The sequence below is a fragment of the Erinaceus europaeus genome, chromosome 4 (genome assembly GCF_950295315.1).
Source record: "Erinaceus europaeus chromosome 4, mEriEur2.1, whole genome shotgun sequence".
Classification (NCBI taxonomy): Eukaryota; Metazoa; Chordata; class Mammalia; order Eulipotyphla; family Erinaceidae; genus Erinaceus; species Erinaceus europaeus.
In genome coordinates this window covers 150,383,191-150,406,993 of record NC_080165.1, presented here as the reverse complement: position 1 = coordinate 150,406,993, position 23,803 = coordinate 150,383,191, and the positions used below count along the sequence as shown (strand labels likewise).

The following is a 23,803-nucleotide window of genomic DNA, read 5'->3' as shown; positions in this document are numbered from 1 at the left end:
TGAAAGCGCAAGGACCCAGGCTCAAGCTGCTGGTCCCCACCACGACCTCTTCTAGGCTGTTTGTGATTCAATCTTCTGAAATTTAAGTCTAAGAAATTAACACATTTTATGACGAGTTTTGACTACAATTTTTTTAATAATTTATTTATTTATTGGGGAATTAATGCTTTACATTCAACAGTAAATACAATAATTTGTACATGCATAACATTCCCCAGATTCCCATTTAACAATACAACCGCCACTATGTCATTCATCATCTTTCATGGACCTGTATTCTCCCCACCCACCCCAGAGTCTTTGACTTTGGTGTAATACTCCAATTCCATTTCAGGTTCGACTTGTGTTTTCTTTTCTAATCTTGTTTTTCGACTTCGGCCTGAGAGTGAGGTCATCCCATATTCATCCTTCTGTTTCTGACTTATTTCACTCAACATGATTTTTTCAAGGTCCATCCAAGATCGGCTGAAAACGGTGAAGTCACCATTTTTTACAGCTTTCTACAATTTTGATTTGGAGGGATGCTAGTCACATTTCTGTTGTTATTTATTCACAAAGAAAATCAGAGATGCCAATATTTGACTCTTTAGAAATAAAAGGCTTCGCCACTCCAGGCTACCTTTTTTTTTTTTTTCCTCCCTCAGATGAAGAGAAGCTAGAAAGACATAAAGGTCCCATAGCACTGAAGCTTCTTTCAGAATGGTGAGGACTAAGCTCACAGGCTTGCAAGCAGCACAGAGCACGGGCTCTATCTGAGTGAGCTTATCTGAGTGAGCTATCTGAGTGAGCTGAGTGAGCTATCTTGCCGCCCCCAGCAAACTTATTAACGATGCTTGCTTGCTGAAGGAAACACACAAACCATGACCTCAAAAAAATCCCAAAACTATGATTGACATTTACTGGCCTATAAAACTAAAACCACATTGTGCTTCCCTGTGAAGTATAAAGAGAAAGTAATTATCTACCATTTATAGATATGACCTGGTAGTGTATATATTTCAGAGGTTTCCTTTGTCACCAAAGGGATCAACAACTGTTTGCCAGTTCCACATGTTAGTTACCATCACCGTACTCTGACCAAGGTTGATCATTTACGGATTATCCTCAGCTCCATTAGCAGGCTTCAGAGATGTCAGTGAGATGGTACACTATTTGTCTAGCTGTCCATCTGTTGTTTGCAGACCTGCACTACTGAAGTTATAATGGTACTTTCTGACATGGCTGAGCCACACAAAGTGCACCCAGGTCCCTGCTCTACGTCAGCAGACACGTCATCTAAAGGTGTGCTACGCGGCACTGTTTCCACAGAGGCTAGTCCTGAGATGATTTCCACTGGAAAACTACATGGATGACAGTCGATCTCGAACAGCTGTGTGTTTATTGGAAAAATCATAAACATCAAAATGATTGCTCAGACAAGGCTTGGGGTACAAAAGGCAAACGAAGAAATACGGTTAGAACAGTAAGCGGCGGTGCAGGAACGAGCTGTGCTGTCGGTGCCGTTGGCGAGGTGGCACGGGGCTCGCTCTTGGAAAGCGCCATCGTGAGGAACGACCGGCCGGAGTCCACGTCACTCCTGAGCGGGGACCCCTCCATCACCATGCTGGCTTCTTGTAACCCGGCAAAGGTATCTATGTATTATTAAATGAGTTTACAGAAACTTAAAGGCGTGGAGTAAGTTTATCCGGCTTTAGAAGAATCAAGCAAAATGGTGGGAATGTCCAGGAGCGTCTTGGTGTGCACACTACTACTACTACTACTACTAGTGAGGAGGCTACAAAGGCACATTGCTTGTTGCGGCCATCGCTGCGGCATCTCAACACTGTCTAAGTAGTTACTTTAGCTAATAGTGAATCTTTATTACCAGATTCTTTATTACTATCCCCTAATAACCACGACTATAATGTTCTTTCATAGGAAAGAAGGTATGCTTGTGCGCTCAGGGCTCTCGACTTTGGAACCACCTGCACTGCAGTGTCACTGACGTGGACCCACTGGTCTGCTGGCTCACTGTCACGCTCCTCAAAACCTAACCAAACAAAAAACGAACAAGTGTTAGTGTGCAGCAAGTAGGCCCACTCTTACTCTGCATTGCAAACACCACCGCAGACGTCACAAACTCTAAATGCAGTTGAGTGGAGGAAGCAGAGGGCGCTCGAGCAGGAGGCCTTGAGTCCCCGTCCCAGGCCAGAGTGATGGGCCGCTTCTCTCCTCCTCCTCCTCCTCCTCCTCCATCACTGTCACTATCACCTCCGCCCCTCCCACGCTCCTCCTTTCTCATCATAAGTAAACAACTCCTGTCTGTTTAATTTACATTTTATTGCCACCAGGGGCACCATGCCAGCACTACAAATCCACCATTCCCAGGGGCCATTTTTGTCTTTTTATTTTTTCTCTTTTATTTGATAGGACAGAGAGAAATTGAAGGGGTGAAGGGAGGGAGACAGAAAGACAGACACCGTCAGACCTTTACGACTCAGAAAGTGTCTTCCCTGCAGGTGGGAAGCAGGGACTCGAACCCAGGTCTATTTCTTCTTGAACTTATCTCCCAAAATGGACAAATTCTTTCAAGGCATTAATACTGTAGTGAAAACTATGAAAATCTCTAGTGAATTATTAGATAGCTCTGAAAATATTTCCTCAGAGAAAAGAATCATTTCCAATAAAGATAGGGAGTTAAAAAAAAGTTTGTTGATCTACATGCAAAGTCAGCAAAATTTTTTGGGGGGTGTCGTCTCTGAGGTCTCACTGCTATAGACTTTTTAAAAAATATTTTATTGGCAACATTTACTTTAAATAGAGACAGAGACACATTGAAAGAAGGAGCAGAGAGAAGGGAGAGGGAGAGAGTGAGCTACAGTACTCCTTGACTGTTCATGAAGCTTTCCCTCTGTAGGAGACGACTAGGGCTTTGAACCAGGTCCTCCAGGCTGACTTTTTCATGTCGAGAGACAAAGAGGAAGAGAGAGAGAGAGAGAGAGGGGAGAGGAAGAATCGACAGCATCGAAGCTTCCTTCCTTCGTGAAGCAGGAGCTGAGCTTCTGGGCAGTGCATGGCACAAAGCAGTGTGCTGCCCAGTCTGGAGCCCGCACATTTCAACTTCAACTCTATTCTGAGGACTTGGCGTAATATAAACAAACAAACAGACTTTCATTGTTCAGTGAGATGCCACTCCACTGCGAAGCATGATGACACACAGGCTTGCAAAACCATGCGTGGTCCCCTGTCACACACACACCCACCCCAGCTCTCACCACTAGAGCAAACCCACTTAAAGCGCTCATGAGATACAGAACTTGCTTCTTCAAAATAAATAAATAAATTCATTTGCTTTTTAAAAAATAACACAGGGCCAGGAGGAGATGCAGCTAGTAGTGTCCACATTACAGTGGCCAAGGACTCAGGCCCAAGCCTCCAACCCACCTGCAGGGCGAATCTCTCTCTCTCTCTACCTCTCCCTCTCTCTCTCTCTCCCCCTCTCCCTCTCCTTCACTCCTCCCTCTTCCCTCTCCCCTCTCCCCACTCAGTTTCTCTGTGTCCATTAAAACAAATGCGTAAAGTGCAACACTGGAGAAGAAGCTCAAAGGAGGATACCTGGCAGCGGCTCGTCTCCGGTGGGCGGCCAAGTAGTGGCGGCGGGCCATGGAGCCGCTGTGCTCCAAGAAAGAACACCGGCCATCACTGCTGAGCACAAGGAGCAAGGGAAACAAAGTCCCGTGCAGGTAGCACGTCTGGGAAACGGCAGGATCTGCCAAGGTCACCTGCCCCGGGCATCCGGGAAAGGAGCCGGCAGAGTTCTGTGCGAGGACGCAGAGGCGAACCTGCTGCTTCAGGGCTGATGGGTGGTTCCTAGCTACACAGCGTCCGCGTTCCTCTCCAGCGGACCCTGCTCCTAGGGTTCTGTGACTCCAGGCCCGAGAGAGAGATGTACACGGCATGCAGCAGACTGTTCGCTGCAGGATTCCTGGTACTAGCCAGAGACTGGGGCTGGTCCCTGGTGGATACCCCCACTCTGTGGGCTGTCTGGGTCAACCGGGATGCTGCCCGTCAAGGGGGCAAGCACGGCCCAGTTCTAGTTTATGGTGGTGACTGGGATTGAACCTGCAACCTTGGAGCTTTAGCCAAGAAAGTCTTCTGCGCAGTCACTATGCTGCCGTCTCCCTGGCCCAATACAGAGAATACGTTTAAACACGTTAAAGAGCAGTTAAGTGTCTTCATAGTATACTGTACCTTACAAGCAGCAGAACAGAATGGGGCTAAGTCAAGCCTAAGTGGAAAATCCACATGTCTGTTTACTTTACGAAGACTCAAGCCAGCCTCAAAAAAAAAAAAAAGACAAAAAACAGTTTTAGTTACTATTTTTTAAAGTAAAAAATGAATCCTAGAATTTTCTTTTTTGTAGATATAAAAGCATGAGTAACAAATAATCTGAGATATGACTAAGTTTTTTTTTTTCCTCCAGGGTTATTGCTGGGCTCGGTGCCTGCACCATGAATCCACCACTCCTGGAGGCCATTTTCCCCCTTTTGTTGCCCTTGTTGTTGTAGCCTCGTTGTGGTCATTATTATTGCCATTGTTGATGTTGTTCGTTGTTGGATAGGACAGAGACAAATGGAGAGGGGAGGAGGGGAAGACAGAGAGGGGGAGAGAGAGAAAGACAGACACCTGCAGACCTGCTTCACCGCCTGTGACAACAACTCCCCTGCAGGTGGGGAGCTGGGGGCTCGAACTGGGATCCTTATGCCTGTCCTTGCGCTTTGCGTCACCTGCGCTTAACCCGCTGCACCACCGCCCGACCCCCAGTTTTTTTTTTAAATTAAGTTTCATAAATCGTATTACAGAAGCCATCCATCTCTGACAGAGGACTTAGTGGGGGTTGTATTGTTATGTGGAAAACTGGGAAATGTTATGCATGTGCAAACTACTGTATTTACTGTCGACTGTAAAACATTAATCCCCCAACAAAGAAATTAAAACAAAACAAAACAAAACAAAAGCCATCCATCTCAAAGGGTGATTTTACCACAAGTCTAGGAATGACTGCTGTCACTGCGAGCCTTCAGCACGCAGGGGAAACAAACTGACAAAAGCCGAACCACTTTGTTCGGACAAAGGCCGAACCACTGACACACAGGCAATCCTCAACACGTTCCAACTAGAGAATAGATGTCCTTTTTTGTTTTTTCATTTTTATTAGTGATTTAATATTGATTTACAAAACTATGAAATAACAGGGGTATGTATATTCCACACAGTTCCCACCACCAGAGTTCTGTGTCCCCATCCCTCCACTGGAAGCTACAGCAGCTCTCCCAAGGTCACAGATATAGGTTGACTATTATTTCCACAACTCTCTGTCTATATTTATTTATATATATATTTGCCCATTTTCTTCCTATGGTCTTCTCTTCCTTTCTAAGTCACACCTCCACTGGGAATAGGGATTCTATGCCGACTAAGTGCCTGCTTGAGAGTTAACTTGACCCTGGGCATTCTCATCTAGATCAGGCTGGAAAAACAAATGAATTAAATTAGGTTCTTTCTGAAGGTGACAATATTTACTCACTAAAAGAGCCTCAGAATCAAAATCATTAAACCATAATCAGAAACATTAAATAGTAATGAAAACGAACTTCACGTCATTCGCTAAGCTCTTTTTAATTTTTTTCCAAAGACAGACCTTGAAAATTGTCCACTTTGCATTGTGTAATGATAATAAAAAGCAGCTGACAGCTTGTCAGGGGTATCAGATAAGAAACTCAAATGAGGGACCAAGTGGAGGCACAAGGGTTCAGCACTCACACTACAGTGCACAAGGGCCTGAGTTCAAGCCCCTGGTCCCCCTTGCTGGGGGAAAGTTTCACAAGTGGTGAAGAAGGGTTGCAAGGGTCTCTCTGCCTCTATCTCCCCTCTCAATTTCTCTCTGTCTCTATCCAATAATAGCACACACACACACACACACACACACACACACACACACACACACTTATATATATATATATATAACTCAAATGAAAATGAACTATTTGGAATGAGACGGTACTTAAATCTGAACTGTTCAGGCAGGCAAAACTCATAGACACACCCTTCTACACAGGACATCCGCCATCTACTTCAAGGATTGGGCTTTTCTTTTCTTTTGAATTTTACTGTTTTTATTAGTGATTTAATAACAGTTCACAAGATTACCACATCACTGCTGAAATTCTGTACACAACTCACTTCCCCTCCATAACCACCAGCTGGGTTACCTAATTTTTTTTTTCTTTGGCAAGTTCATGAATTTCAATTCTCTATATTCCACAAGTCGGTAAAACCATTGGTAAGGGCTAGACTTTTCATATACATGCTAATCACATCAATTTATTGTAATGTGTGCTCTATTTTTCTTTTGTTTGATTTTTAAAGGAAGGTAAGAAACAAAGTATTGCACCAAGGGACTCTGGGGGAGGAAGGGAAGGGACTGGGTGCAGAAGGCTGGAGAAGGACTGAAGGGAGCGGGAGAGCTTCGCAGACGGGGAGAGGAGAAGCTGCCTGTGTGACAACAGCTGTGCTGTGATCCATTATCTCCCCACAAAATTATCTGGGGGAAGTGGCTACTTTCTTAACATAATATACCTACTGTTCTCTTTATGAAATTAATCTTTGGATCTTTAGAAGATTTAAGCTAATATCTGACATGAAATTATGAGATTATAGCCCAGAAATAATTGTGGGATCTATATTTAATACGCTTTTTCCAATTTCTTTTTACCAGTCAAGAAACCTATATAATAATCTCAGTGCTGGTCTCAGATTTATCTCTGGCTCATGGATTTGCTCCAAAATCCTTTTGCTGCTAAGAAGTTACCCCCAGTGGTCCAGGAGGTGGCGCAGTGGCGAAGGCACTAGACTCTCAAGCAGGAGGTCCTGAGTTCAATCCCTGGCAGCACATGTACCAGAGTGATGTCTGGTTCTCTCTCTCTCTCTCTCTCTCTCTCTCTCTCTCTCTCTTCTATCTTTCTCATTAATAAATAAATAAAATCTTAAAAAAAAGAAATTAACCCCCCAAACTGGAAAGACTTGTAAGAGACATTAATATAAGAATTTATTTTTCTAAAAAGTAACCTCTGGGAAACAACTTGATTTATTTTTCAGCTTTATGCAGGCTTAGCTTTTTCTTTTTAAAAATATTTATTTATGAGGGCCAGGTAGTGGCGCACCTGGTTTAGCACACATTACAATGCGCAAGGACCTGGGTTGGAGCCTCCAGTCCCCACCCACAAGGGGGAAGCTTCACAAGTGGTGAAGTAGGGCTGCAGGTGTCTCTCTGTCTCTCTCCCTCTCTAACACCCCCCCCTCTTGATTTCTGGTCATCTCTAACCAATAAATAGATAAAGATAATAAAAAATAAAGTCACTTTAACACACACATATTCATAAATGAGAGAGGAGAAAGGAGCAGGAAGTACTCACTAGCGCAGCACTGACACATGCGGTGCTGGGGACTGAATTGAGGATCTCGTGCTGGAGAGACCAGTGCTTTGCTCACTGTGCCACCTCCCAGACAGCCATTAACTTTCCTTTTAACTGAATGGTAATTTGTAAATACTTCCATGTCATTAAAATGCAAATCTGATAGTCTGTACATCAAGCTAGGGCTTATATCTGGTATATCTTGAAGAATCCTTCAATGCAGTGGATTTCCTGGCTTGCAAATGACTAAGAAGTACTATCCAAATATATATGTATTTGCAATAGCAATATGTCTGCTTATTTTAAATCAGAGCACCACTCTGTTCTGTCTTGTGGTCGTGCTTGGGATTAAGCCTGGGACCTTCAAGTCTAAGGCATGAAAGTTTATGGCATCACCATGATGTTATCTTTCTGCTCCCACAATTAGTACTTGTAAGTGAAACTGTTTAGGCAAGAGTAATTATTTTTGCTTAAAAAATATTTTGGGGGGGGCTGGGCAGTGGCGCAGCAGGTTAAGTGCACTTGGTGCAAAGCACAAGGACCAGTGTAAGGATCCGGGTTTGAGTCCCGGGCTCCCCACCTGCAGGGGAGTCGCTTCACAGGCAGTGAAGCAGGTCTGCAGGTGTCTGTCTTTCTCTCCCCCTCTCAGTCTTCCCCTCCTCTCTCCATTTCTTTCTGTCCTATTCAACAACGACGACAACCATAATAGTAAGAACAAGGGCAACAAAAGGGAAAAAAATGGCCTCCAGGAGTGGTGGATTCGTGGTGCAGGCACCGAGCCCCAGCGATAACCCTGGAGGCAAAAAAAAAAAAAAAAAGAAAGAAAGAAAGAAAGAAAGAAATTGTTCTTTTTTGGGGGGCAGGTGGCGTGGCAGTGGTTATCTCCAAGGCTTCACTGCTCCTGGCTCCCTTTTTCAGATGCCCAGCTAGCGTGAGGGTGTTTCTTCCCGGGCACTGCAGGTCCCTGTTCGGGCGCCAGATGCCGAGCTAGCATTGCAGGCGGGAGAGAGACGACCAGGAACTCATGGCTGAGCGGAACTCAATCCAATGTGTTTTTGAATCAGAAAATAATCTGCCTTTAAATATTTTCTTTTTTTTTGTTTTTTTTTAAATTTTTTTATTTAAGAAAGGATTAATTAACAAAACCATAGGGTAGGAGGGGTACAACTCCACACAATTCCCACCGCCCAATCTCCATATCCCACCCCCTCCCATGATAGCTTTCCCATTCTCTATCCCTCTGGTAGCATGGACCCAGGGTCATTGAGGGTTGCAGAAGGTGGAAGGTCTGGCTTCTGTAATTGCTTCCCCGCTGAACATGGGCATTGACTGGTCGGTCCATACTCCCAGCCTGCCTCTCTCTTTCCCTAGTAGGGTGGGTCTCTGGGGAAGCTGAGCTCCAGGACACATTGGTGGGGTCTTCAGTAAATATTTTCTGAGACGTAAGTGGTAGGGTGGAAAACAGAAAGTGACTAGGAGAGGGGGCGGAGTAAAAGAAGAGCTCAAACAGAACATAGAAAGCTTCCATCTAACCAGTGGGGATTAAACCAACACCTGCAGGCAGAGCGAGAAAGTAGCAAGCTTCCATCTAACCAGTGGGGACTAAACCAACACCCTGCCGGCATTGCGGGTCTCAGGCAAAACAGTGACTATGTAAATAGACCACAGCATCAAGCAATGCAGCAGACCTGGCGTAATGAACAACAGGACACATGCTCTCTGGGTTGGAGAGAACTCAACCGGAGCCAACCTGGAGCTCGCGGGGGAGCGGGAACGCAGTGCGTCTTTATGGATCAGAGACCACGCTTTTACATCTTAGAAAGCGGGAGCGGCAAGTCGGAAAAGGAAATGGCTAGGAGAGGGGGTGGAGAAAAAGAAAGAGCAGGATAACGGTAGAAACTCCCTTAGCAACTGTTGCGAAGGTTTTAACCGGCGGGATTAACTAATACCCTGCAGACAGGGCGGGTCTCGAGGTAGAAAGAAGATACACCAGGCAAAACAATGAGTATGTAATTAGGCCACAATGTCAGCAATGGAGGATGGGGGGGGGGGGTGCTGCCCGACATCAGACACAAAGAGAAACCACAGCTCTGGAGCTTCCTTCCGCTGAGTCTGGGTTGCAGGTAGCAAAGCGGGCCACTGCCTCAATGAGCTACCCTGCCGCCCTTAGCTTTCTGGCCTATCATTCATTTGCTTGCTACGTGCTGCCAGCTTGCGGCCCCCACTGCTGGTGTATCAGAGTGCCTCTTGGCTCATTCTTATCGACATTACTGGGCTGTTCTGGTTTTTTTTTTTTGCCTGTTTGTACAGATTGAAAAAGGAATTTGATTTTGTTTGGCTGGAAAGACAAGATCTTTTTTCCTCACTCAGAATTCTTCTCAGTGAGGTCATGGTCAGGGAAACTATGTGCCTAGCCTGCTGCTTCCCTGTTCCTCAGCATCTTATTGAACATTTCCAGAAGCACTAAGATACCACTTGGGTTCCTAGTGCCTTAATTTTCAATCAGTATGGAGTGAATGAGTTTAATTAGAAAACATATGGGTAGGGCTGGGGATACAGAATGATTATGGCGAAGACTTTCATGCCGGAGGCCCCAAGGTCCTAGCTAGGTTCACTCCCCTGAAATACCAAGCCAGAGTTGAGTGACGCTCTGGTTGGTGAGTCTCTCACCCATTAAAATAAAACAAAACATTAAAAAAGAAAAAAATATATGAGTAAGAAGCAGTAAATCCCACAGGGAGAGTATTTAAATCCCGTAATGTACTGTGTAAGGGGCCCCGTGGAACTATACTCTGTAATCTAACAATCCTGTAAGTCACTACAAGCCACCAATATGCAAATGCTTAGAGTAATAATGCTTTACTGTCCCGTTCACGATAGTGTTTTTTTCCTTTTCCCCATTGGGGGGGGGGATTGATGGTTTTCAGTCAACAGTAAAATACAGCAGTGTGTCCATGTGTGGCATTTCTCAGTTTTCCACATGACAATTCAACCCTCTCTAGGTCCTCCTCTGCCACCAGGATTTTGTAAGACTCAAGTGTCTGCAGAAGACATGACGAAGTAACTACAGTGCTAGTAAAGGCGTTTTTACCTGATGAAACCTTTTCAGATGGAGAATCAGGACAGCTGGGACGGCAGAGATAAGCAGCTGCTTCCTGGCATTCATATAAATCCCTTGGGATTGTTTTCCTGCATAAAATGTAACACATTTATTTATAAAACTCCAGTTTAAAACAGTATACGTAAATATAAAAGGCGGGCGAGGTTTGCAGCTTCCTTTTTCTATATATATAATAATAATACTTTTACTGGACAGAGACAGAGAGAAACTGTGAGGGAGAGACGCAGCAGTATAGCTTCACTACTTGTGAAGAACTTTCCCCTGCAGGAGGGGCCTGAACCTGCGAGTTACAGCACGTGTGCTCAGCTGTGGTGTCAGCACCTATGCCCTCTGACTGCTTGTTCTCAGTGGCAGTCATCTCCTCAGTCGACTTTACCATCCTTGAATAGTAATGAAGTCTGTTTTAAAACAAGCCACCTCGAATCACAGAATTCTCTCTGTTGACTCAAAGCTGGAGTGCACAGAAGAATTTCCCAACAAGCCCTTTTATTCCACTTTTTTTTTTCTTCTGTTGTTGTTGGACAGGACAGAGAGAAATGGAGAGAGGAGAGGTAGACAGAGAGGGGGAGAGAAAGACAGACACCTGTAGACCTGCTTCACCGCCTGTGAAGCGACTCTCCTGCAGGTGGGGAGCCGAGGGCCTGAACCGGGATCCTTGCGCTTTGTACTATGTGCGCTTAACCGGTGTGCTACTGCCTGGCCCCCTTATTCCACTTTTATAACGTATTATAGTTGCTAACTTTAGAAGATACAGTTATTTAAAGTCTTCAAAACTATGTCACTTTACAGAAGAATGATGAAATCTATGGAGCACATTAATGTCACTAGTGATACAATTGAAAGTTTTAGGAAATGCTTTTCTGAAATGATTTCAGAGACCAGATTCACTTGAATAACATGTAGGTGGCATCTTCAAGGCAGAGACAAACACTTCCTACGATTCCGTCTATTTCAACAAGAATCTAAGGAAACTTTACTCTGTTCCGTATCTTTAGACCTGAGATACAAATATGAATCGGACAAATCCCTATTCTCGTGGGGGGAGGGGGGGGAGACAGCAGAATGGTTATACAAAGAGATGCTCATGCCTGAAGCTCCAAGGTCCCAGGTTCCACCCCCACACCACAAGCCAGAGCTGAGCAGTGCTCTGGTGGAAATAAATAAAGAAATAAGTAAAAATAAAACAGTGAATCTCCAGTATGCAGGCAAAGATCTCAGGTCCCTCTGTGCGGGGTCTGTCACCCACCAGCCAGTCAGGTGACCGCAGCAGCCGGCAGCAGCGCCTTTTCCAAGGCCAGGTGCGCACTCACCTGTCGGGCCGCTTGCCCTTCGGTGCCTGTGCTTCTTCTCCGTACAGGTACAGGTGTCACACAGAAGCTTGTTGCTTCCCATCAGCAGCTCCAGCGACAGAGACAGGGCTGGACGGAGCACTCTGGGGCTGGCCGCGTAGCTCTGAGAAAGGGCCTGGAAAGCGCGGTGGCCGCCGCGGGCTGGAGGCGGCTCCTCCGAGAGGTCCGAGCCCTTGGGGCATCCGACGACCGGTCTTCTCTGGGGCCGGGCCGGGCCGGGCCGGGGTCTCCGTCTCCACCCGCCGGATGGGCATCGCTCAAGCCCAGTCGGGACACAGCTGCGGCCACCCCCGGGTGGCGGCGATCGGCCGCTGTCGGGCCCAGGCCTCGCTGTCTGTCCGTGGTCCGCGCTGCTCTCCGGCCCGCGTCGGGCCTTCTGCCCCGGGGGCTCCCGTCCCCTCCGTGCTGGGCTCGGGCTTCCCAGGCCCCCGGTGCGGTGCGTGACAGCGGCTCTGCCTTGCACGGGTCCTGCCGCGCGTCGGTTGATTCTGGGATGTGAAAGTGTTTGCGGAGAAAAGACTCTTAAGACTTGAGTGGAGGGAGAGGAGGCCTTCAGTCTCAGGCGGGCATTCAGTGGTCTTTAAACGAAAGCCTGTCGAGTGCCTCTGAAATCCAACTTCTAGCGCTCCCCGGAGTATGACAGGCAGAAAGTGGCTGGCAAGTCGTGCTGATCTCTAAAACAGGCCTTCACGGTGAGCTAGCGGTGGTGATGGCCTGCTGGCAAAGACAAGACGGGAGCAGCACTGTGGGGAGGGCTGGGAGGGCGGCTCTGGAGCCCCGAGCCTAACCTTGATTTCGGGAGTCTCGCCACATACAAGGGAGCACACTCACAAAGTTAGATTTGAGGGTACGCCCGCCCACCTGACAAGTTAGTATGAATTTTATCACGTAAAAACAGTTTTTAATGAAATAAAAACTTGTTTGATTTCTTTAAATTCACATGGGGCGATGCAGCAAACAGGCATGTCCCCAGTGACACGGCGCATCTAGACAATGGTCGTCAGGGGCTGGCAGCGTCACCGCGAGCATCACGTTCCTGCCCACTCCTGGCTGAAGGTGCACAGACACGGTAAGGGTTCTTGCCAGGGTCTGGGTAACGGGCATCACCTGTGTCTCCATCTCACTCTCCCTCCCCATCTCTCATGCTCCATCAGATAAAAAGAGAGTGGGAACATTTTCTTTTTAAATAAACAAGAAGAAGGAAGGGAGGGAGAGAGAGGAAGAGAGAGAGGGGAAATGACTATGATTGGTGGAGCTGTCTGCCGGCACAGAGACCCAGCAATATCCCTGGTGGTAAATTTTAAAAAGGGAAGTTTTCTCACCAAAATTATATAATCAAACTTGAACCTAACTAGGTGCGTAAGTCTGAGTTCATTAGAAAGGCAGTCAGGGAGCTAGAAGAGCCTGTCAGTCCCGTGGGGATGCAGAAAGATATTAACTGCTAGTTAATATTACAGATGCGCTAATGATACTGTATCTTTTTTTAAAATTTTTTTTATCTTTGGAAGAGACAGCCAGAAATTGAGAGGGGGAGATGGAAAGAGGGAGAGACAGAGAGACACCTGCCGCCCTACTCCACCACTCGTGAAGCTTTACCCTTGCAAGTGGGGACCAGGGGCTTGAACCCAGGTCCTTGCGCACTGTAACGTGTGCACTCAACCAGGTGAGCCACCGCCCGGCCCCTGTAGCAACTATCTTTAACATGAGTAGTATCCTCCAGATCAATTGAAGCAGTTGACACTGCTTCAATTTTAATTTTCAATTTTTGGATTAATTTGAAAATGATCAGGGCAGGTGGGAAAGGAGTATCAGGCAGACACAAATAACACGCAGCTGGTCATTAGATCATTATGAAGGCTTTCAGTCTGCCCAATTTCTTTCTTTCTTTCATTTTTAGACGGAGACGGAGAGCAGAAGGTGGAAGAGACCACAGTGCCAGAGCTTCCTTCAGTGGGGGAGGGGCTCAAACCTGAGGGCCCCACAGTCGCCAGTCCAATTTTCTCCACACGTGCGCACTCCTGAGGTCTTTTTATTGTTGCTGTTGTTAATTATTGGATAGAGAGAGAGAGAGAAACTGGGGGGTGGGGGGAGAGACAAAGGAGAGGGGGACCGGGTGGTGGTGCAGCTCGCTGAGTGCGCGTGGTACAATGGGCAAGGACCCGGGTTCGAGCCCTAGGTCCCAGCTGCAGGGGGAAAGCTTCAGAAGTGATGATGCTGGGCTGCAGGGGTCGCTGTTTCTCTGCCTCTCTTCCTATCTCCTCCTTCCCTCTCAATTTCTGACTGTGTCCAAGAAACAAATTAAATTAAAAAATTTAAAAAGAGAGATAGAGACGGAGAGAGACAGAGAGCTCACAGCCCTGCTTCACCAAGTTTTTCCCCTGCAGGTGGAGAGGAGTTTGGACCCCCGGTCCTGGCATGAGTGTGTTTAACTGGGAGCCCCACCACCGGGCCCTGCACCCTTGAAGTCTTAATAAACATTTTCTGAAAAATAAGTGTCTTGAAAATGGACATCATTTACCTTATATCTAGATGAAGGCTGCTTCTGGGCGGCTCCGGGTGGGGGCTGTTTTCCAGGCCGCGGTACCATCACGCTGTCCGGTGTCTGTCTCCTGAGGACTTCTGTATTTAGTCCCTTTCCCCAGAAGCACAGGTTTGGAAACCTAAGTAGATGCATGCACGAAATACAAAACTTTAGGGGGAAAAAATTCTAGATATTATCTACATTGTAAAATTTCAAACTCAGTCAAAATAGTTTAATGTCAGTCTTCAAAATATAAAGCAGAAGGTTTTTAATTCCTTGAGATTAAGAAATACATATGCTATTTCACACAGACATAAATAAAGCCAGTATCAAATAAGCCACACAAACTCTAGTGCATAGAAAAATGATTTTTAGGTACACAACAACATAGCCGACAAATGTTTTTTTTTTTATTTATTTATTTTTCCCCCTCCAGGGTTATTGCTGGGCTTGGTGCCTGCACCATGAATCCACCACTCCTGGAGGCCATTTTTTTTCCCCTTTAGTTGCCCTTGTTGTAGCTTCATTGTGGTTATTATTATTGCCCTTGTTGACGTAATTCGTTGTTGGATAGGACAGAGAGAAATGGAGAGAGGAGGAGAAGACAGAGAGGGGGAGAAAGATAGACACCTGCAGACCTGCTTCACTGCCTGTGAAGCGACTCCCCTGCAGGTGGGGAGCCGGGGGCTCGAACCAGGATCCTTACGCCCGTCCCTGCACTTTGCGCCACATGCGCTTAACCCACTGCGCCACCGCCCGACCCCCGACAAATGTTTAAATGAAGGACTCGTTGAATATTTTTATTATGTTTTTTCTCCTTACCCTTTCTTCTATTACAGGAAGTGAAACTTCAATGAAAGGATCTTTCACCGTAGAGACCTTAAAAAACAAGTATTGAGAACATCAGCTAGAATTCTTTTTATTTTTTAATATTTATTTACTTATTCCCTTTTGTTGCCCTTGTTTATTGTTGTAGTAATTATCATTGTTGTTATTGATGTCGTTGTTGCACAGGACAGAGAGAAATGGAGAGAGGAGGGGAAGACAGAGAGGTGGAGAGAAAGACAGACACCTGCAGACCTGCTTCACCGCCTGTGAAGCGACTCCCCTGCAGGTGGGGAGCCGGGGGCTCGAACAGGGATCCTGATGCCGGTCCTTGCGCTTGGCGCCATGTGCACTTAACCCGCTGCGCCACCGCCCGACTCCCTCTTTTTTGTTTTTAAATCATTTTATTGAGGGGGGTAGTGGCTCACAGTACAGGTGCTAACACACGGATACACTTCCTCAGCTTCTTGTGACAGGTGTCTGTGAAACACTGGCACCCCAGCTTGGGCCCTTTTTTATTAATATTTATTTATTTATTTCCTTTTGTTGCCCTTGTTTTATTGTTGTAGTTGTTAGTGATGTCGTTGTTGTTGGACAGGGCAGAGAGAAATTGAGAGAAGAGGGGAGACAGAGGGGGAAAGAAAGACAGACACCTGCAGACCTGCTTCACCGCCTGTGAAGCGACTCCCCTGCAGGTGGGGAGCCGGGGGCTGGAACCGGGATCCTTACGCCGGTCCTTGTGCTTTGCGCCACCTGCGCTTAACCCGCTGCGCTACCGCCCGACTCCCCCTTGGGTCCTTTTCTGCTCACTCCACTCCCCACCCCCCACCGAGTCCTTTGCTCTGATGTGCTTTGGTGACGACTTTCAGCTAAGTATATCTAATACTGTTAGATTCTAGCCATGTGATTTCAAAACTGTCCTTTAGCAAACAGCTGAAAGTCTATAAAAACTTACTTTGTTTTGTTAAAACACAGATGACATTCCAAGTAAGAGTTATCACTAAGTTCAAAGACAAGTCAAATCTGCTCTTGAGAAATGTCAGCAAGTGGCCAGGCAGTGGCATGCCCAGCTAAGCACATACACTACCAAGCATAAGAACATGGGTTCGAGCCTCCACTCCCCACCTGTAGGGGGATGCTTCACCACCGGTGGTGAAGCAGGTCTGCAGGTGTCTACCTCTCTTTCCCTATCTATCTATCTATCTATCTATCTATCTATCTATCATCTGTCTCCTCCCTCTCCCAATTTACCTGTCCTAGCAAATGAAATTTAAAAAGGCCACCACAAGTGGTGGATTCATGTACATACTGCTGGCACTGAGCCCCAGTGATACCCCTGGTGGCAATTTAAAAAGCAAGTCAGCAAAGGAGGCTGGGAAGAAAGCATACTGCTTATACAAAAGATTCATGGCTGAGACTCTGAGGTCCCAGGTTCACTCCCCTGCACCGCCATCAGCCAGAGCTGAGTTGAACGGTGCTGAGTTGAGCAGTGCTCTGGTAAAAGAAAAAAAAAAAAAAGGAAAAAAAAAAAGGCATTAACAGTTATTCACCTCACAGAAATTTCTCTTTCCTTTAAATGTAAACAAGAGGCAACCCATTCTATCATATTAAAATAAGTCAAAAAGTATATCTCAGGCTTGTTCTACGGTAGTCAAATAACACATTTGATTTTGAAATATCAACACTAATATCTATTTCCTGGAAGTGAGGCCATTTCTCCGCCGTACAGAGACACAGAGGCACAGAGAAGGCAAGGGCTGGGCAGTACACGCTGCAGCCGAGTGCAAGAATGGGAGGTCAAGCCCCCACTCCCCAGCTGGGGGCGGTGAAGCAGGTCTGGAGCTGTCTACATCTTTCTCTTCCCCTTTCCTTCTCAATTGCCCTCTGACCTATCAAATAAAATACAGAAAGAAGAAAGAAAAGAAAAAAGGGAAAGAAAAAAAAAGGAAAACTGGTTTCCAGGAGCAGGAGGATTCTTAGTATTGGCACTGAGTTCAAATGACAACCCTGGTGGCAAAAAGAAAGGAGAAAAAAAAAAGAAAAGAAAAAAAACAGAGAGAGAGAGAGAGATCACTTCTGTCAAAGTTCCCTTCATTCAGTGTTGTGGAAGCTGGGCTCGAACCTGGGACACTGATGACAAAGCCATACGCTACCAAAGTAACGTATTTAACCAGTCCATTTCTTAAAAGATATATTACTAACTATTACGCAGTGATATCACACAAATAAAAATCAATGACTATGAATGACTGCATGTGAAAGAAAACAGTGACCGTGACTCGAGCACAATCTACCCATACTGAGATGAATTCCAAGCACCTACATTGGCACATTCTTCACACATGACTGTGCTAGTTAATTCACCAAGAAAGATCTGATCTATGAAGTTCATTTTCACACCTTCTCTTCCATATGCTGCAAAAATAATACTTTTTAATACAAAAAAAAAAAAGTCAACTAACAACTAGTATGGAAGGCCACATGCTCTTGTCTTTGATTTGTGAAACTAAAATAAAGCAGATGTCTGGCACACTAGTAATATATTTTAATTAGGATGCTTTGTCTTTCTCCTTTATGATTTTGCAGAGAAAATATGCTTAAGCAAATACAAATGGAGGAGCCAGGTGGTGGCGCACCTGGTTGAGCGCACATGTTACAGGGCCCAAGGACCCTGGTTTGAACCCCCGGTCCCCACCTGCAGGGGGAAAGCTTTGCGAGTGGTGAAGCAGGGTTGCAGGTGCCTCTCTCTCTCTCCCCTCTCCATTTCTGACTATCTCTAGCCAATAAATGAATAAAGATAATAAAAAAGTAAAAAACAAATACAAATGGAAATGCCATTATGACCCAGCAGTTCAACCGCTTGCCATTTGCCTAGAAGACACACGCACTGATCTGGGGGCGCATGTACCCCATGTCCACAGCGGCTCCATTCACAATGGGAACCAGGGAGCAAGCAGAACGCTCTTTGGCAGAGGGCTGGATAGCAAAGCTACGCAGCAGACACTCCAAAGAGGATCTGGCGGCCATCAACACAGATGACACTGTGCCCTCTGGGGTAAAGTACACGGAGCTGTACAAGATGACGCTCAGTGAGCAGGTGACGAGGTGAAGGACACACACAGACCGGCTTCCCTTATACGTGGACACGGACAACAGGGCCTACAGATGTGGGGGAAATGGCAACCTGTTTTCAAGTCTGTGGGAGAACCACAGTGGGGGAACGTGGGGGTGGGGTGGGGACACAGACCCCTGGTGACAGGAGTGATGAAAAAAACTAATTCAAAAGATGGGGCCAGGCGGTGGCACACCTGGTTGAGTGCAGCACATGTTACAATGCGCAAGGGCCCAGGTTCAAGCTGCCAGGCCCCACCTGCAGGGGGTAAGCTCTGCGAGTGGTGAAGCAGGGCTGCAGGTGTCTCTCTGTCTGTCTCCTTCTCTAGCTCCTCTCCCTTCTTGATTTCTGGCTGTGTCTATCCAATAAATAAATAAAGATAATAAAAAATTTTTTTAAAGAATTAAGAAAATTTTTTTTAAATCAAGCTACCCAAAGTTTATGAGATAGAGAGAGAGAATATGACTGTCATCAACTACAGTAGTCTTCCAGAAATGATGAGCTCTTTCTTTACTATTTTATTTTATTTAGTTTTAGCATGTGTACTCAGGGCATACCACTGCCCGGCCAAGTATCTTATGTAAGTGACAGAGAGAGAAACTGAGAGAGAAAGAGGAGACAGAGGAGGCAGAGAGACCCTGCAGCCCTGCTTCACCACTCATGAAGCTTCCCCCTGCAGGTGGGGACTGGGGACTTGAACCCAGGTCTTTGTGCCCTGTAAAGTGTGCTCTCTACCAGGTGCAGCGCTGCCCAGCCCCTAAGATCATTTTAACAACAGGAAGGACACCACACTATCACTCTAGCGCAGACAGAGCCAGCGGGCCGGTTCTGGCCCTCCGTAAGCTGTGGCCCCACCGCTGCATCACCTCCCAGGTCGCCATTTAAGGTGATATGAAGCGGGAGGACAGCATGACGGTTCTGCAGAGACTCTCTTGCCTGGGGCTCCAAAGTCCCAGGTTCAGTCCCCCATACTATTATAAGCTGAGCAGTGCTCTGGTGAGAAACAGATAAAAAATAAGTAAGTGATAAAACATCATTTGAACTGTTCCATCAATTTTTAGGCAGACTCATACCTGGATATAGTCACAGACATTTATGGAACAGTAAGGAAAAGGAACTTGGAAGAGGGAAAGTGGGGAGTTATGCTGAACATACACTAGGTGGCACTGTCTGAAAATAAAAGCATGAAAAGAACACGAGACTTCAAATCCTAAACCCTTACTTGCAATAATGCTTTGAAATATACAATTACAATGTATGCATATCTGTTTATAAATTATGGACATGTAGCATATAAAACAACAAAGAATTCAGAATAGAATACCAAAAAAATGTTGAATGACTTGTAAAAATGATGACTTCCATTATTAGTGAGCATCTCAAGACAGGATGTGAATTTAGGACACGGCAAACCATCAACAGTGTGATGAGTAACCCACACTTCAATACTGACAATTATGAGACGTGAGCCTAGAATTGATATCATCATTCCTGCCTTGTGCTTTACCAGATAAGCAGTCAACACTATATAGCATATACATGTGATCCGACTTAGGAGTACTGCCCTCAACATATGAATTCTTTGCAGAAAGAAATCCTTGCAGTAGTTAATAGGCATTTTATCTATTTAAAATGATATCCAAGGAGTGGGGGGTAGATAGCATAATGGCTATGCAGACAGACTCTCATGACTAAAGCTCCAAAATCCTGATTCAATCCCCCGCACCACCATAAACTAGAGCTGAGCAGTGCTCTGGTAAAAATAATAATAATAATAATGAATAAATAATAAAGAGGGACCAGGAGGTGGCACACCTGGTGAAGCGCACACATTGCAGTGCACAAGGACTCAGGTTCAAGCCCCTGGTCTCCACCTGCAGGGGGGAAAAGCTTCACGAGTGGTGAGGCAGGGCTGGCTGCAGGTGTCTCTCTGTCTGTCCGCCTCCCTCTCTGTCTCTGCCTCTCCCTCTCAACTTCTCTGTCTGTATCCAATAATAAATAAAATACAATAAATAAAAGAATCTCTATTAATCCACTTACAAAAGCACCTGCAAAATGGCATCACACAGTGAGAGTAAACCAGAAAGTGAGACTGTTACTTCTCACGTCCTTCTGAGTCTCCCTTGAGGCGCCTCAGGATGGCAGGAGAGTCAGTTTGCTTATTTAAAGTTTTCCTGATTGGTGAGAAAGAGCAAGAAAAAGCAAGCCGGCCAGACCGCCACTAGCGCGTGTGCCGCTGAGCGTCCAGGTCAGGAGCCTCACACGTGGGGGTCCAACACTCTTCACTGCATCACCGTCTGGGCTGCAAACTTACTTTCTGTCTGTCTGTCTGTCCGTCTGTTTGCTTTTTGATTCACTCGAACACATCCTAACATTCTCTTTCTAGGACTCGAGTAAGGACTATCTTCCAGCTACTGGTGTCGGCACATTTTACAGCTGCTACTTTAAAGAATTAGTCTACAATAGAATATTTAGTTCCTTTCCCCCTGAAAAAAAAACTTCTCGCATTTTCTCCCAAAAGAAAGTTTTAACAGTGCAAAGAGTCGACATACCTTTGACTTTTTTCCTAGTCACGTCATCAGCAGTTTCAGTAGTTGGGTTGTTGAAAGCTTTTAAAATGCTGGCTTGTATTCTCTACAAAACAGAATTAGTAAGAATCTGATATGAAGCTTTATTATAATCAGTTCTCTAGTCTACTAAGCGAATTGTTGAATTTTTTTAAAAAAATAAACATGTTCTTTTCCGACAGCCAAATTAAAAGGGGGTGTGTGGCTATCTGGCTTTCTGGCTGTGGACTGGACAGGGTGCAGTGGATCATATGAAACTCTCAAACATGAGCTTCTGAGCTCTATCCCTGGCATCACATAGGCCAGTGTTACTCGGGTATTCTCTCTCTCTCCCTCTCTCTGTCTCCCTCTCTGCCCCCTTCTCTCACTCATGTTAATAAACATTTGAAAAAAAAATACGGTGAAATAGCAGATTCTAATATATCAAGATACATATCAAAAAAACCTTTAAGAAACATATATAGGGGCCAAGTGGTAGCCTACCTGGTTGAGCACATGTTACCAAGCACAAGGATGCAGATCCAGCCCGCGGTCCCCACCTGCAGGGGAAGCTTTGCTCTCCCTCTCTGTCACCCCCTTCCCTCTTGATTTCTAGCTGTCTCTATCCAATAAATAAATAAAGATGATTTTTTTTTATTTTAAAAAGGTTAAAAAAGGAAACATATATAAATTCTCTTGTAACACTGGAGTGGAAACATGTAAGAAATATGCATTCCATATCTGTAGTTGATATAAAAAGACTTAAAAAAAATGTTTATTCACAGGGACGAGGTGGTGGTGGACCTGGGTTGTTTTTTTTTAATATTTATTTATTTTCCTTTTTGTTGCCCTTGTTGTTTAACATTGTTGTGGTTACTGATGTTGGATAGGAGAGAGGAGGGGAGACAGAGAGGGGGAGAGAAAGACAGACACCTGCAGACCTGCTTCACCGCCTGTGAAGCGACTCCCCTGCAGATGGGGAGCCGGGGGCTTGAACTGGGATCCTTATGCCGGTCCTTGTGCTTTGCACCACGTGCGCCTAACCCGCTGCGCCGCCGCCCAACTCCCAGGTGAGGATATTTTGGTAACAGAGCATGGCGTCAAAACACAGAAGCAAAATCGGAAAACAAACGGCAGATTTTTTTTGCTTTGTAATAGCACCAGAGAAGAACTGCATGACACGGTCATGTTTAAGTTCACTTACAATAGTACAAGGCTATCATGCTAGAAAGGAGCAGCCGTAAACCGGGGGGGGGGCATCCTGGAGGCTGATTATCTGAACTGATCAGAAAGTGAAGCTTATTCACAACATGAAGATATTGCCTTGTCACTTTGTCAGACTCAGCCCCTCAACAAGGAAAATCATTCTATTTACTGAATCAGAGCATAGAAATATATATGTATGTTGCCTCCAGGGTTAGCCCCAGGCTCTGTGCCTGCACTATGAATCCGCTGCTGCTGGAAGCCATCTTTTTCCATTGTTACTGTTGCTGCTGTCGTTGTTGGACAGGACAGAGAGAAATGGGGAGAGGAGGGGAAGACAGAGAGGAGGAGAGAAAGACAGACACCTGCAGACCTGCTTCACCACCTGGGAAGCGACCCCCCTGCAGATTACCTGCAGGTGAGGAGCCTGGGGTTCAAACCAGGGTCCTTGTGCTTTGTACTATGTGTGCTTAACCCGCTGTGCCACCGCCCGGCCCCCAGTTTTGCACCTTCCTAGAGAGCATATGTGAGGGTAGCAGGACTAAGAGGAGGAGGAAGCTCAGTGACTCAGTGCCCTCGGGTGGTGCTGGGGGCTGGAGCCTTGGTGGCAGGTGAGGCAAGCTGACACATATTTTGGGGAGATGTGAGACTTTACCCCAAAACAAAATTTTATAAAAATAGCATTTCTTCAACGAAAAAATTCTTTTCTCTGTTTAAACTACCTTTTATTTATTTAACTATAGAGAGGGGAGAGGAGGGGTTGGGCGGTGGTGCAACGGGTTAAGTGCAGGTGGCACAAAGCGCAAGGACCGGCGTAAGGATCCCGGTTCGAGCCCCCGGCTCCCCACCTGCAGGGGAGTCGCTTCACAGGCGGTGAAGCAGGTCTGCAGGTGTCTGTCTTTCTCTCCCGCTCTCTGTCTTCCCCTCCTCTCTCCATTTCTCTCTGTCCTATCCAACAACAAAGCAACATCAACAATGGCAATAATAACCGCAACGAGGCTGCAACAACTAGGGCAACAAAAAGGGGGAAAAATGGCCTCCAGGAGCGGTGGATTCATGGTGCAGGCACCGAGCCCAGCAATAACCCTGGAGGAGAAAAAAAAAAAAAAGAAAGGGGAGAGGAGAAAAGATGAGGAGAGAGGAAGACCCCAACAGCCCTGCCTCTCCACCTGTGAAGCCCTCCTTCTTGGAGGTAGGCATCCGGGGCTTGAACCTGGGTCCTTGCACATGGTGACATGTGGTCTCAAATGGGTGTGCCTCCTCCTAGTCCCTAAATTTATTTTTATTTTTATTTTTAAACAGGGGCAGGTGGTGGCTCACCCGTGTGTGAAGACACAGACTCAAGTGGTCCGGGAGGGGGCGCAGTGGATAAAGCACTGGACTCTCAAGTATGAGGTCTCGAGTTCAGTCCCTGGCAGCACAAGGACCAGAGTGACGTCTGGTTCTTTCTCTCTCTCCTCTTATCTTTCTCATTAATAAATATATAAATTTTTTAAATCTTTAAAAAAAAAAGCCCCTGGGAGTTGGGTGGTAGCGCAGCGGATTAAGCGAACATGGTGCAAAGCGCAAGGACCGGCTTAAGGATCCCGGTTCGAGCCCCTGGCTCCCCACCTGCAGGGGAGTCGCTTCACAGGCGGTGAAGCAGGTCTGCAGGTGTCTGTCTTTCTCTCCC

The 23,803-nt window shown here is 46.1% G+C and overlaps 1 protein-coding gene across 1 annotated transcript in view; it reads right to left on the bottom strand.

The window, feature by feature from the left end:
* Positions 1-13,111: 13,111 nt before the first annotated feature.
* Positions 13,112-23,803, bottom strand: part of USP45 (ubiquitin specific peptidase 45) — a 43,497-nt gene continuing 32,805 nt past the window's right edge. The window contains 4 exon segments of the mRNA XM_060190740.1: positions 13,112-14,584; positions 15,268-15,324; positions 17,594-17,685; positions 20,935-21,016. Of these exon segments, the coding sequence (XP_060046723.1) occupies positions 14,450-14,584; positions 15,268-15,324; positions 17,594-17,685; positions 20,935-21,016 (366 nt within the window). The 3' untranslated portion in view covers positions 13,112-14,449.